Genomic DNA, 15274 nt, shown 5'->3' with positions numbered 1-15274 from the left:
CAACAGGACTGGAAAAAAATACCAAGTGAAGTAACACGGTGGCTGTGGTAAACATGAACTGAGGCCTTGGAAGTAGCTAATGGCATACCACAAAAGAGTCTCCTTTCACCCATCGCGGGCCGTGCCAGCAGCAAGCGCTGCCAGCACTGGCTTCTAGCACAGGAAAGCATCATTTGGCTCCCTTTTGGATTTCATTACTCTTCCTGCACTCCCTCCTGCTCGCAGCAAAAGCCTTTCCAGTTGTAAAGAAGTGAATTAACTCCCTTCRTGTCAGTGATGGATGAGGCGCTTTCTCCCTCTTCAAAGAGGCGAGCCGTGCCGGTGAATGCAGGCCAGAGGAGTTGAAAAGTCCAAGCGGAACAGGGGAGCCCGTGATGTGACCCAGCTGTCAAGCAGGGCACCCTGGGGACGGCTCCTGCTGGTGCCATGCGAGACGGCAACAAAGGCGCGCTCTCGGCGCACTCACCGGCTCCAAGGCTCTTTTTTTTTTTGTCCCATTTTCAATGGACTTGGGCACATCACTTAACACACAGCAGCCGTTTGTGCTGGATTCACAGAGCCTCAAAGGCTTTTAGAGGGCGCTTCTCTGCCCTGCACAATGGAGGTTTAGCATGCTGGTACTTGGGAGATCTCATTTCAGGCGTCCATAGCTAATCATATTAAAGGTGACCTCGTGGGCAGCGCTTTCCATTGTTGCCATATGTTTTGTCCAGTGCTTGAGTGATGTTGTGCATTGGAATGTATTCATGCATCACCTAATTTAATCACCAGACTTAATCCCTTCTCCTGTTCTACACTCCTAGAATTTACTAGCTCTTTTTGAGCCTCCCATGCATTGTCTGTGTCTCCTTCACAAGCCAATACAGATGCCTGCAGATACTTTTATTTATTTATTTACTTTCAGGGTGTATTTAAATAAAAAGCCCAGCAACAAACCCAGCAACTTCTCCAAAGAGTGAGTGCAGTGGATGCTCTAGGAGTCTATCTCTTCTTCTCTGTGATCTTTTTCTTCCATCTTTTCCATGGAGAAATTAAGGATTAGGCTCATGGGTTTAAAAAAACAAAACAAAATACGAATGGAAAAATGACTGAGAAAGCTGTGTGTCTCCTTTTAATATTGTTGGAATAAATAACTAATTTTAAGAACTTGACTGTCTCTGTAAAATATGGTGTTGGTTTCTGCTCTTTAAAGCTTACTGCTTTGGTATGGACAACTCCAAGTCCAGGACTGACCRAATAAATTTAACCCAACAAAGTCCCCAAGTCCATTGAGCTGGGAAACTGAAAAGTCTAAATTAGGCAAGATTACTGCAAAAAACAGCAAGCTGTGCAAGAGCTGACGTGGTCCACAGAAATCAGACATCTACACAGAGCAGTGCTTTTTAGACCTTCTTTTAAGGATTACTTCTAAAGATTTTTCTAAGATTTGCCTGCCCCAGCCGACTCTGCAGTTTGGAGGGATATGTTAAAAATAGGAATTGGAGATTCACTTGTCTTATGACTTGCTTTAGGAGTGGATGGGGTCAGCCCTGGCAAGGGAAGGCAGTGATGAGATTTTAGGATGATACATGATCAGGTTGCCAGTATGCTGAACTCCCAGTGGCAGGAAACCTTTTAATTTTCTTACACTTGCTGAGGCAGATTGTTGAATAAATACCTCATGGTTTGGTTTAGTTCTTAGATTCTCTTTCTCCACATACAGTGTGCTGGTACCCACAACTCTAAACAGTGGAATACATCCCGGATGTCTTTGAAGCCTTAAACATAGCTTGTACCAATTTAACTGAATTGCAGTTTTGAGTTTTTCTTCTGTGTGTGTGCGCATGCGTGCATGTGCACACGCGTTTCTTGCAGCTGAACTCTCCCATCTGAACTTGCTGATCTTTTGTGAATGTGTGCTACAGTTTAGGTTTGATAGGAGGAAGGAGGAATGACGTAAAAGATTGCAGATTTGTGACCGGTTTTAAAAATAGTTTTAAAATATTATGTATCTTCATTTTGAAGAAATGCAATACTGCCTGGAAACCACAACTACTGAACATAAACCATGTCAAGCCCCTTACATATGTTAAATAACAGTGTCAAATAGAGGGTTATAAACAGCCTGCTGTGCATTAATGCTGGAAGAAGATCACTAATCTTACCCCCCGCACTACAGCCCTGTGATTGACAGCAGCATCGCGCACTCTGACGTCGACTTGGCTGTGTAAACATACTTTACATTTCGTACTGCACCTTTTCAGAGTGAACCTTGCCAGAGCCCTTTCTGAAGCGYGTACATGCAGAAATCGCTTCCCCGCCGACGCGCAGCCGCGTCCAGACGGCAGCTCCGGAGCCGCTCTGACAGCCGGCGGTGGGCTACAGCTGGCCAGAGGCTGCCTGTAGGGCAGGGTGCCCACCCTGCTGCCAGCGGGATCTTTGCGGCTCACTGGGACAAGTCGCCTGGCCCCCATCCATTCCCGCTTCCTTCTTTTCCAAGGCTGTGACAGAGGAGCTGTAAGGTCCCTAGGAAAGTGTGAGCGGCAGCAGGTCACTGCCAGAGGAATTTGACCAAGCCACAGCCAGCCCGTTCCTGAGGGAGCCCGGCAGCCAGCGGCAATTGTGCTAACGACGGCAGCCTGCTCTTGCCGCCCATGGGAAAGGGCAGGGATGTCCTTGGAAAGCTTTGGATCTACTGCTCGCGTGCCGAGCAGCCGCACTGCGCGCGCCACGAGATTTGGTTAAGTAACTGAGAAGAGGTCGTGGCACGCAGCCCACCTCTGCCAGCAGAAGAGAGAGCTGGCACTGCTGTTGCGGGATGTCGGGAGGTGTTTTGTGGCGTGTGGTGTGCAGAGAAGATGCTCTGCGGCAGGCAGTGGGCTGACTGTGGATTGCAGGAGATCCCATCCCATGCTGCTAACAGTGTGGGGGGGAGAAGTTTTGGCCAAGGACACGGAACAGCTGCCTGCTATTTTGTGAATGATGTCTTGCAATCTAGGAGCGTGTGGAATAGGCAAGTCCTGGCGGGTTGTAGCAAGCTGTGAGAGAGTCCAGATCTTTCCCAGAGAACAAGCAAAGCTTGAGTCAGCAGTGCTAGGGCTGGACTTCAGGGCTTCCAGGTGTTTCACAGCACTGCCCCAAAAGATGGGGAAGAACGGCATGGGATTTAAACTGAAAGCAGCATACTATGATCAGGCTATTCTGCAACTTCAGAGTCCCAGCTCTGGCTTTATGGCTTGCAAAGATAACTAAACCTGAAAATACTGTTGTGATCTCTTGTTACCTGGTAGAGCTCTTATCATGATGGCACAGGGCTGTTCATATTTTAATGGGTTTATCTCCTGTGTGGAGAGTATTACAAGCTTTCCTCTGTCTTCCAGTGCAACTCTGCGGAAACCCCTCTAGGCATGAGACAGTACCTGGACGCTGAATTAATCTGTGCCCCTGGGTTCTTGCAGCTCCATTAGTGGCTTAGCAGGGGAAGCGGCTAGCATTAACAAACTTAAGAAAATAGGATTTGCCATGTCTGATCTGCCCTCGACTCCTTGTATCCTCCTAACAGCAATGACAAAGAATGGGCACATTACAGGAAGATACAAAACAGTCATAATGCTAAGGCTAATGTGTAAAATGTGTATTCTCAAAGGCCCTTGGAAAAGTAAGTGGTGCTATACTGAGGTGAAGACCCTGAATCCTCCTTCCTCCTGCCGCATGCACAGACACATCTGCACCCACAGCTCTTACCTTGTGTTTCCCTGTGGCTTGAGCCATTTGAAGTGCAGTGCAGTGTCCCATCCTCTTTCCTGCTTCAGGTGACTGCTGATTTGAGCTCTTTTGCTGGCATGAGATTGCAGCAGCTCTCAGAATCCAGCAGAGATCAGACGCTTTGTGAAGGGCTGTTTGTTCTGTCGCTCTTCATCTAACACACATCATCTCTGATCTCAACTTTTACCGTTGCTTGTGTTCTTGTTCTGTTTTCCATTAAACAAAGCGTCTGCAGGCTGCGCGCTGTGTTTCACCCGTGGCATTACGTTCCTCAGCAGAGCTGCGTATCGATCAGTGTCTGAATCTGCTGTCTCTCTTTGGGAGCTGCTTACTGCTGCAATGCTATTCTCTACTGACTTCAGGTTCTCACAAAAATAGCAGTGCCAAGTGTAAAACTAAACTTCAGACTGCTTAGACTCATGGTTGGTAAATTGAGACCTGTTTTCAGACATGACTGGCAGGTGTATGAAAATCAGCTGTTGGGGATAATGACCTGTTACCTGTAGTACCTTCTAATAATGACATACCAAGCAGCGAGCGTAAAGGGTTTTCCACTCAGTTGTGTCACGTTTTTGTCTAAAGCAAACACGGAACATACTGATTGGTTTTCTTAAATCCTTCAAGTCCTCACACTCATGTGTCCTTTTAGGGCAGAAACGTCTTAGGGATCGCTTTCTGGTCAGGTTTTGTTTTTCTTCATCAGATCATTATGGCATCCGCGTAGACTTCAGTACTGCCTACGCTGTGAAAAGGCTGTTGTTGTCCCAGCAGAAAGCCTCGGATTTTGGGCGCAGCCTCAGCAGTCTGCGGACGCAGTGGCTGTACAGAAATGTGTCTGTTCTTCTGCTGACACTTGTCAGCTTAGAAGAAAATTTACGTCAGCTGTATGATTAAAATTTYGCTCCATGTCAGTAGTGAGAAATATTTCCCTTTTTCATGGTTACTTAAACTCACTTGGTTGGTCTGTTTGCTCCATGACTTTCAGAGCAGTGAATGTATTTGCTGCTCTGCCAGCCTCTGTTGTACAGTGAACTTTCCTACGAGCTGGGGATTATGGGGCCCAGGGTGTCTTTCAGTCCTAGTCTCCTTCCAGTGAAAACTTCCCTCCTCTGCATGGTCTCTCAAACTTTGCTCCTCATAATGGGAGGAGAGGCATAATACGGTCAGGGTGTAAGTGGCACTGTGCCCTGTGGTGGTCTTCCAGGTCTCCCTTTTCCTTTCCCTGTCCATCTAGTTCACCTGTTCCCTCAGTGGGGAGAATCACCTTAATGATCAGTCCAGGTTACTTGCCATGAAGGCTGTTCACTCTCTCTTACCTGTGCCTTTTACTTTAACCTGCGTTTGGCAGCAGCACGCAGTCAGTGTGCTCTTGGGAACAGCATCAGATGAAGATCGATTTGCTTTCCAGTTGCCAGCGCCTGGTGTCTGTGACGGGCGCTGCTGCAGCCGTGCCCCCTTGTCTGGGCTCTGCCCTGGCTGCTGGTGCTCGCAAGCTCGTGCAGCRTCAGCGGTTGCATTTCCCCTCGCGTGCGGCAGACCCCGATCATGCCGTTTATAGGTCCCTGTGCTGCTCAGTTGGCCGTTGGCTTTTTGCTCTGCCTATTACCTCCAGTGTCTCTTGGGGAATTTTCAATCTCTAATAAGGTATGTGGTGTCAGAGCGCTGCCCTCCGGCCACGAGCTTCCTCGCAGACAGGGGAGACATCGCTTGCTGGCAAACTCTTAATTGCTTTGTGAAGGGTTAGTCCTGCCTCTGCAGGAGTCTCTAGGGTTGTTTCAATCTCCTGATCGCAGTCTAGACTCTTATTAAAGTCTTGATCTTCCTCCCCTCCTAAATTCCTGCACCTCAGATTTCCCGAGCAAATTCCCTTATCTCCCAGTTGAAGAAGAGACCATTTGGACAGGGCAGGACCTGAGTGTTCCCCTAGCTGTCCAGTAAAGCTGGTAAATCCCCCACAGCCTTCAAAATGCAAGGATTTTCTGTAGCCAAAAAGCCCCCCTCTATCTTAAGGCTGGTAAACCCCAGCTTGTGAAAGAGCCGTTACTGTTTGAGATTTTCTCACACACAAGATGAAATCAGTCAAATTGTCTTTTGTCATTTTCAGAGCACCAGCAGGGTCAGGAGAAGCACTGGGAGATCAGCAAGAGTGGGGAATGTTTTAAAGAAAGGCTAGGAGACAGGCTGTGAGTAACATAAAACGGCCAAGCAGTGAAGTTTGGCATGTGTCTTGTTAGTGTCACTATTTTTTATGTGGCATTTCCTAGGGATGTTTTGCTTTTATTTTAAAATTGATGTATGTGTAGAAAATACTTTAATTTCATTGACGGTTCCCTAGTGGTCTAGAACTTGTGGTGCTGTGTCATAATTCGTTAGTCTCTGAAGAAGATATTTTTAATCCACCAACATAAACCCTTTGCAATTGTTTAATCTTTCTTTTAGTCCTGTGGTTTCCTAATCATGCTTCTAGAGAATGAGCTCATCCAGTTTATAAATTACAAATAAAGCGAATGGAAGTATTCAGCTCTTCTTTCTGAATAGATCTGGATCCATTTCTTTACATATTGCATACAGCATTCTAACCTCTGATGCCGGCAAGTGTGAACATTTAAGAATAAACTAATTTGCGGTTTATATGTTTGCCAGGTGGTTAAAGTTGTCTCCTGCCCCTGTCTTTCCAGAAATGCTCTTCAGCTTTGAGTTGYGGTAGTGCAGTAACGGCCAAGGGTGCAATGCCAGCTTGCCCTTTTGATGACAGTGTCCGCATGTCTTTGTAAAGGATCTAGTAAAAGCCAGGCTTCCTTCTGATTTTGCAGTAATATCTGACCACCTATGACAGTGGTTCTGGGGGTCACTGTACAGCAACAGAGCAGTCCTGTTTGCAGGGAACATGCGTTGGTGACTCAGCTCCTGTGCTGGGAAGGGACCAGGGTCCTCGCTGTCTCCTTTGGAGAGCAAAGCCTAYTGCAGCTTGTAGGATTATTTTGTGATAACTTGTGGCTTTGGGGCTCAGGTTGGGAACCTCTGGCCTGTGAGGTTGGTTAGTTTAAAAYGAGAGGGGGAAAGCAAGAGAACTGCTATCTTCTATCTTCCTGTTTTTTCAGGGATTCACAGGCTTTGCATGTGTTTGTATGCAGTTACACGTGTGTGTGTGGGGGGGGGGGGTGTTCCAGGCAGGAGAAGAGGAGAAGAATAACATTTGCGTAGAACAATGGAATTGTAAATCAGGAGTGGGCAGAAGGGTTCAGGCCAGAAGTAATACCCAAAATGAGTTTCAACTCCTTTTCCTAGAGAGCATTAGATTTCAAGTTGACATTGTACTTTTTTCCCCATGTGTGGATCTCGTAGCCTGTTAACAGAGGTAGTTTGCTGGCTAATGTCCCGAGAGGGAAAACGTGTTAGAGAGGTGTGTTGCTTGGATAGTGCAGAATGAGTAAAACCCAAGGTGATGTGTTGTATTGCAGCAAATAAGAGAGAACCTTTCCACACAGGAGACCTGGAGACTGGGAAACAGAGCAGGAATGGAAAGGAGTTCACCCTGAAAAATAAGTCACCCTTTGCTCTGCTGTCGGTTCACACAGGGATGTTCTCCAATACTATGCAAGGGGAGACAGCCTGGGCTGGCAATGAGTTTTTGTCAAACGTGGCCCTGTCATTTCACACCCAAGAGCTTCAGGGTCTGTATGTTGGCTGGTAATGGAGCATGCTGGATGCCCAGCATGATCATTGCTGATTCCTTCTTGGGCCTGAGCATTTCAATTTGGGAGCTGAAATGTCTCAGGAGTGGGTGACAGTGGGGCAGGAAGAGCGGGAAGAGCAGTTGCAAGAAATGTTCCCTTCAGAGCACACTTTCCCCAAGGACCAGGCTTTTGAGACAGCCTATTTTACCGTTCTGTTTGTCTCTGTTTCCCTGGGATCCCTGTGCTGAATACCCTGGGGCAGCAGAGAGTGCTTCAGGAGTTTCCTAGAGAATTTAAACCACCACCTGGAAAAAATGTGCATTTAGAGATGGGGAGAAGGGGCCTCACTGAGGAGGCAGTGGGTGAGATGGGACCAGTTCAGGACCAGAGCAGGATCTCCAACCAGTAGGAACAGCAGTTCTATAACTAGGTGCTGAGATTGGCCAAATATCCACTGTCTGCAAAGCCAAAAAGGAAGGACCACCCCAAGCCAGTGTGACAGGTAATTAGCTGAGCTGGCAGCAAGCTTCCCTATGTCTCCTCTTTCTGCACTGTAGGACTTTTAGTCTTTCCTTTATTAGGCCTGCCCTGTCCCTATCACATTCGCTTCTGGAGGAAGGGGCAACCAAGAAGTGGTGCAGTCTCTACCCAGGCTCTTTCTCCAGTAGTTTCAAACTTCAGTGCAAATAGAAAACTCTCTGGAAGGAGAAGTGCTTCGGATTCAAGAGCAGTTTCTTTAAGTGAAAACACAGCTGTGAGGTTTGCAGGCTGCGCTTCTGTAAGGGCTTGTCCAGTCGGCATAGCCAGCCCTGCTGCAGTCCTTCCAGCATGCAGGAATTGGGAAATCCATTGTGAACAAGATTGAGTTTGATGGCCTGTGTGCAGGCAGATGGATGTATTTTTAAGGGACAAGGTGCCAGAAAACTCTGTGATTACGTTACTGGAGCACGGTTCGTTTTTTGTGGTTTTAAAAGTGAGTGTCAGGACTTCAGGGTTATTTTTTTTTCAGGTCAAAACCGAAGTTTGGGCGGGGCATAAAAACCTGCTTGATGACTAAGTTTATTCTTAAAAAGCTTTCTAGAGCTTGCTGGAGAGGGGAGCCTCTATTCTGAGAGGGATCTGATACCACTCTTTCTGGACTTACTTGCAAATGGGGTTAAAATTGAATGAATGCCAATGGTAGAAAGGAACCCATGCCTTCCAGAAGACTGTTTTGGTATAATCTTTAGGTCCAGTCCCCTGGTTTTCATATTGTAGGCTCACGTTCTGCCTCTCCTCCTTGCCCTGGGTGATCTCTTGCTGCTTGAATACTCCACCACACTGGTCAAATTATCTTGAGCAGTATAACCAAGTCTGGCAGAAACCAGCCCTTATGTTGCCCCAGAATTGGGACATCTAAAGTGTTTGACCTGGTTACACAGCTGAACTGATAATACCTCTCTGATACTGTGCAAGCGTAGAGAAAACTTTCTGTCTAATGACAGAGGTTTGCTGCTCGGAGCCAGGGCTGGGAACAAGGGGGATCCAAGCCAAACCATTTACTCAAGGGGCATGCAGAATTTGCCCAGTCAAATCAATATAGGTACTGGCAGCATTTCAGGAGCCAGAAGGCTGCTCCTTAGGCTCTCTCCTCCTTGGAACTACCAGGCTTTATCACATGCCTGGGCCCCTAATTGCTGCAGGTCTGAATTTTCTTTAAAATGAGGATGGCTGCTGGCTGCACCAAAGTCCAGGCAAGCCTGGAGGTCCACGACAGCATTAAGCACTGCTCTCCCTTTCTGAAAAGCCTCTTTATGGCCTTGCTGATAATGGAGAAGCCCCAAGGTGTAGGGTTCTTCACCTACACCCTGCCAAGGCCTCTCTGCTTGGAGGAGGGTTCTGGGTCCCTGCAGGGACTAGGCGGTACAGAGCTGCTGGAGGGTGCAGTAAAGGGCAGGTGCCCTGAGCCTCTCTGCTTTCACTGGTGTCTTGTGTCTGTCCATGACTGTGCTCTGGTTTAGGGTCTGCTCCCTGCTGTCCAGGGAGCATGTGGGAACCCTTGTATGCCCAAGAACGGATGAAGTACATTGGCATCTGATGGACAGCATTGCAGGAGGAACAAAAAACATCCCCACTGTGAGCCAACTGCATCCTCCCCTAGGATTAAAGATGTAGGAATACAGAGCGGGTGGATGTTGCCATTCTAGAGAGAGGAGCCATTGCATGAATGAATGTTATGTGCCATTCTGGACATGACATAGTTTTAGTTTGGGGCATGTGCATGCAAATGGGAAGCAACGGGCAGCACAGGTACCTGTGTGCCCAGGCAGGCCCTGATCTCTCTGCACACAGCCCCCTGTGCACAGTGACCACTGTGGACAGGAGATCTCTTTCCTCAAGGAGGAGACTTTACCTTCACCTCAAGGCTGCTGCATGCACCACCAAATGTTACTGCCTATTGGCCACGTGCTGTAAGTTCATTCCCTTTCTCCATCTGCCAGTGGCTGAGTCGTGTTCCTGCAGCTATTCCATACCGCGGGCACGATATCCTCCTCCCCAGAGGGAACTGTGTCCTGCCCATCAAACAGGACCTGCTCCAGCCTCTGTGAATTTCAGCACCCTGCTCCACTCCTGTCTGGGTGTATTGCAATTGAGTCTGATGGTAAGAGAGCCTATCCATCACTGTATCCATACAGATCCCAATTACTCCTTTTGACAGCTCTTATTCACACACCTCCCTATGCCTCTGACATCTCAATTATTGATGGGGCTCGCCTGGTAGGCAGCACTCTGCTCTCAGCGTGGCTACGTTCCAGCTCCCTTTCCCATGGAGTTCATGCATACACCATGCCGAGTGTTTCTTCATGTGCAAAGCTATTGAAGTGGAAAGGGCTCTTTATTAGCATGTGAACTTCAGGGCTGTGCTACCAAAGGAGGCAGTGCAAGCCAAATGACAAGGCAATACAGTGCGCTGGGAAATTTCCTCTCCCCCTCCTCTCCCAGTGAAGCCCAGCAGTGTCTTGTAAAATGAAATGATCTCATATGTTTAATGCTGAGGATCCGTTGATCTGATGGGCCTTCCTTGTGATGGGGTCACCCTGTACTTGCACTTCTGTAGGAAACATCAGTTCCCCATTGCCCCTTCAGGCATAAAATTGTGTATTTTGAAAAACGGTGGCCTTTCCTTTGTCTTGGTATTAGATTGTTTGTTGGCTTTATGGCAAGTCTTTGCATTCTGACAAGGAGCACTGTAAAAGAAAAGGAGCTTCAAAGCAGCATGCTGTGTTGGAGCAATGTTGTCATATTGGTTAAGAGTTAGAGCTGGGTCAGAGAGGGCATTGCAAAAGCCTGTTTGTTTTGTAGATCCTTGTGTGTCTGGGAGGCTCTGGATGTCTCGTGACATTGCTGTAGCTCAAGTCAGATGGGAAGATTGATAAGGTGCTTAATCAGCTCCTGACATCTCCTCTGCTGCCCCCAGCCTTGCCCTGCAACCTTTTTTAATCAGGAGTACACAGAGGTTTTGTGATGTGGTTAGTGGAAGAACACAAAAGGAAAGGGTGGCTGCTGGAGGGGGACCAGAGAGAAGTGGCAATGCAGGGTGTGCAGAGAGCGGGGTGGGAGCTGGCAGGAAAGGGTGCTTGAGTTTTATTCTCAGACTTGTGGCAGAAAGCACCTCATAGACTGTTTTTAGCATGAAAAGAAAGATCTGTGGAGCAGATCTTCCAGGGCACTGAAGGATCCAGGAGCATGAGCACCTTTGCAGCTGAACGCAACCATGCAGAGGTGAGCACATGTGCAAGGAGAGTCAGTGGAGTGCTCAGCCTCCTGTGACTCAGATAGCAGAGGGGACACACTGTCAAGGTGTTGGGATGATGGGTACAACCTTTTCAAGCTTAGTAAGAAGCCTGCAGTCTCTGCGTCCCAGTTTGCCTCCTGGTGGTGCTCAGCTGGTTCTTCTCTACCTGCTCTTCTTCCACCCCACAACGAGTTTTGCCTGTGAGCACTCTGCTCCCTGCAAAGATCAAACACCACCAACAAAGGTAGTCAGTGTCATACATGGCAAACATACAGTCAGAGCTTGACTGTTCACTGAGGAGCCTGTAAGGACTCCTCGCCTGGGTGACAATCACAGACACCCTCTCCCCATTTCCACCTGGCCATGGCAGTGCATCAGCAGAGCAGATCTGCAGAAGAGTGCGGCTTTGTGTGTCAGTGGCATCACGTCTGCCTTGAACAGCAATGGCCAAGAAAGGCCTTTAGTTACACGTCTCTGTGGGACAGCCTGACCCTGGCATTTCTCTGAGTGGGATCCTCTTGTCACTGGGCCGGTGGGTGACAGCATCATCCTCTTGCTGACAGTATTGCCCTAGAAGGTCAAGCTGCATATGGTCCCTGTTGCACAGGCCTTACTGGCACTGGCTCGTAAGCAGAGAGGACTGAATCTGCCAAGCAGGGTGTGTTTTATTTGTCTGGAATACCATAAGCAGAGACAGAAGGGTTAAAATAACAGAAACTTGAAAACACATTATCTTAGGGAACTGTGATCTTTCCTTTTTGGGTAGGCAGGTTCCATGGGACCCTGTCCCCCAGATAGTGGAAAGGTCACCCTCCCATACCTGATTCTCCACATAGCTTTCCCTTGTGGCCTGTCCAAACAAGGCTGTTTTCCTTCCCAGCCCTTTTCCTTCCTTCCTTTCCACTGGACTTGTCTCCTTGCGCAGAGCTGGCTCCAGCCGCGAGGGGTACGGGGGGGAAGAGCCCAGGTGTGCTGTAACCAAAAGTGCTCAATTAGCACAAACCCAAAGGCCATTTAGCCATGAGAGCTGTCAGTGAGAGGGACTCGGGTAAACCTGCATTTGTGCTTGTCAAAGTTGCCAGAAGCTTCACATGCACAGTTTTGCACTTTCTTTTGTGTTTCCTCTCTAGTAAATCTGTAATGTGGTACCTTTTCCTCACAGTGCAGAGCCCCCAGGAGCTGTGACTGAGATAACTAGTGTCCTTTTTGGCTAGGAGACACTTTCCCATATTCTAACAGGAAAGCTTTGGAAAACCTGGCTCAAAAAAATGTTTTTTTGGCAGTTTCCAGTTCCTCCTTCAGTTCACCAAACCAGGGCAGCTCACCTGGGGGAACTCTAGTCTGGATAGAGACAAGACACCTTCGTCTGTACCGTAGCAAGGCAATCACTTGCCTCCCTTTGGGAGACTGCTCATTTCTTACCCATCTCCTGCTCCCGTGGGGTAGCTGCCATGTGCCATCGTAGCATTGGGGAAGGCAGGAGCTACAGCCTGGTTGAATGGATCTCAGTGAAAAGAAACCTACCCAGCTGGCCCCACTAGTCCTGCCTTGGACACCAGTCTTAAAAATGGATCTTAGCAAAGTGCTAAACAGTAGTGGAGATCAAAACTTGCAGGAAGAGGTAGCTGTGGAGAATGTAACAGGTTGCCATCTGTACAGCAGTATCAGTTGTGATTCTTATATCATGGGCACACGTGAAGCATGGACATGTGTGTTACATGTTGTCCCAGGAGCGTGTGTTTCACAGTAGCTTACAGAGTTAGGGGCATGGAAGTCACAAGAGATCAGCTGGATTTGGCCTCAGCTGGGTGCTCAGTTCTTAACTCAGTATCCAGGATGGTGAAGTTTTCAGTGGTTTCGTGGTATACAGTTTTATTTGGGTCAGTTGAGAGCACAATGCTTGACTTTGTTACCCTGTAGGGAAAGGAAAATCAGCATACCGTCTAATGATTCAGCACACAGGGATTCAGCACATAGGTGCTGGAGGGAAATGTTTTAATTCGATGTTCATTCCTGAATAGGCCGTTAATTTGAGTTAGCAATTTCATTGGAGTCCGGAGGAGAGAAGTCTGCGATCAAATAGAGTGGCTCAACACCTCTCTCTACTCCTTTCCCTGTTTAAAAAGGTCAGGCCCATCATAACAAACCTACTTCCAATTTTAACCATTCTGATGGTCTTCCCTGACCGTTTCAAGAGTCCTGCACAATCCAGCAGTGGTAACGGCCCTGCCATTAATGGTCTCTCCCTGACCCAAACAAAAGCTGAAGCACTCAGTGCATAAAGATTGGAGCTATCTCCTCTGAAGGTCTGAAGGATGCTGCTCCTCTTACCCAGCCTGCTCTGTCCTAGTCAGGGTCTGCAGCCTCTTTGTAGGGCACTTTTCTAGGGCTCCAGCAGCTTTCTCCTGGGTAAAGAGGGTCTGCTCAGATGTGCCCCCATTTCAGGGGTCAGCCCTGTGCTGTTCTCTAGGCACTTTAGCATGTGAAATCACTGGAGACATTTTCATCAAAAAAGTCTCCCTGCAGAGCTGTTCTGTTGCTTGTTGAAAGAAGATTAATTTTTCCCCCTTCAATAAAATGAGCTGAAGCTGTATTTGAAATCTGAAAGCTCTTGCTGAATGCCTTCTTGGAGTTGCAAAGAAAGCAGCTTCCAGGTCACATCATAGCCTCCTGCCGGACACTGATCCAAACTGCAAACCCTTCTAACAGCTCTTTAGTAACTCTGCACAGAAGGAAAAATCTGTCACCTTTCCCTCTGTGGTTTCTCCTCTGTTCTAATGCACTGGAGGAACGAGATGGAACCGGGAAAGTTTTCAGAGAAAGACTCGTGGGAACTACAGCTGCTGATGGAGAACACTCATTTCTTTAGTGTCTGAGGGGAACCGCAATCGCTTTGGTGAAGGGTGGTGTGTGTGGGTGGGTTTGGAGGGGTGAACTGTTATGACCCATGCATTTCAGAAGAACCACAAACACTTTATAGTAACAAAGGGTGGAAAAAGCGAGAGGTTTCTGCAACGCATGTGACTTTTCCCTGAGGTTTGGAACCCTGCATTATGTTCCAGGCCACAGTGTTTGCGTGTCAGTCTCGGTGAGTTAGCTTTCTCCCACAAGTCGTGCTTGAAGTCACTGTAATGACTGAGAATGCAGCCTAAAATGTTGCTTTTTTTTCTCTCTTTCTCTGTTCATTATCCCCCACCCTCTCTTCTCTGCAGCTGAAGCTCTCGTTTACATTGGACCAGGAGAGTGGGATGCCTCAAGGCTGTTATATCTATCAGTACCGGGACAGCAACAAGTAAGTCCTATGGAAGATTGCACACAGCAGATAAGGGAAGGTGCACTGAAAGGAAACTGCCYTGCCTTCTCACTTGCTGGCAGAGGTATCGCAACTGCTTGTACCACTTAAAAGTAGGTTAAAACAGGCTTCAGCCTTGACCTGAAACTGGGAACAGCTCCTAAAATGGCCAGATCCTTTAAAATGCACGAGGCCCTGCTGCCCCCTTTGTCCTGCAGCATTGGAAAAGCTGGCCACTTCTTTTATTTGGCTAAAAGGCCAGGTCTGGGTGCCATGTGCTCTGGCAGATCTGACTCAGGCTTTTCCTAAGGGTGTTTGCAGCTCAWACTCTGCACTGTTTCGTGCTGCGGTGTCTCTGGGGAGAGTAGGCTGGGGTAAACGTCCAAGGCCACACAGCCCCAAAATGGGCAGCCCTCACCTCTGCTCAGCTACAGAGGGACCTTGTTCCCCATCTGTCTCTGCTCGAGCTCATATGTGGGTTCACTGAGTGGTCTTTCACTTGTGGGTACTACGGCCCAAGCACAACCATGCGCTTTGTTTTTATAAGATGCCGTATGATATTCAAGCTTTAGATGTGTTTGGAGCAGTCTCTCCTCAATTTCTAGGTATTCTGCCTATTTTTACTAGCTGCTGTACTGAATTGGCACCCCAGTTGTTTTTATTTCAAATCACATTCTCATTATCAAATTGACAGCAGCAGTGCTACTCAGGATATTTCTGTATTTGCACTGGTTTGCTCTGCATGAAAACCAGTATGTCATGAATCCATAGCGAGTCACCTCCACC

At 47.9% G+C, this 15274-nt stretch overlaps 1 protein-coding gene across 4 annotated transcripts in view; it reads left to right on the top strand.

Annotated features, from left to right (window-relative positions):
• Positions 1–15274, top strand: part of DIS3L2 (DIS3 like 3'-5' exoribonuclease 2) — a 204361-nt gene that overhangs the window by 147378 nt on the left and 41709 nt on the right. For all 4 annotated transcript variants that reach the window (XM_026070976.1, XM_026070977.1, XM_026070975.1 and 1 more), the window contains one exon: positions 14409–14488. In XM_026070976.1, coding sequence (XP_025926761.1) covers positions 14409–14488 — 80 coding nt within the window. The remainder of the gene's footprint in view (positions 1–14408; positions 14489–15274) is intronic.

This window comes from Apteryx rowi, unplaced genomic scaffold (genome assembly GCF_003343035.1).
Source record: "Apteryx rowi isolate R43461 unplaced genomic scaffold, aptRow1 scaffold_32, whole genome shotgun sequence".
Taxonomy (NCBI): domain Eukaryota; kingdom Metazoa; phylum Chordata; class Aves; order Apterygiformes; family Apterygidae; genus Apteryx; species Apteryx rowi.
This window is presented reverse-complemented; position numbering and strand designations above follow the sequence as displayed.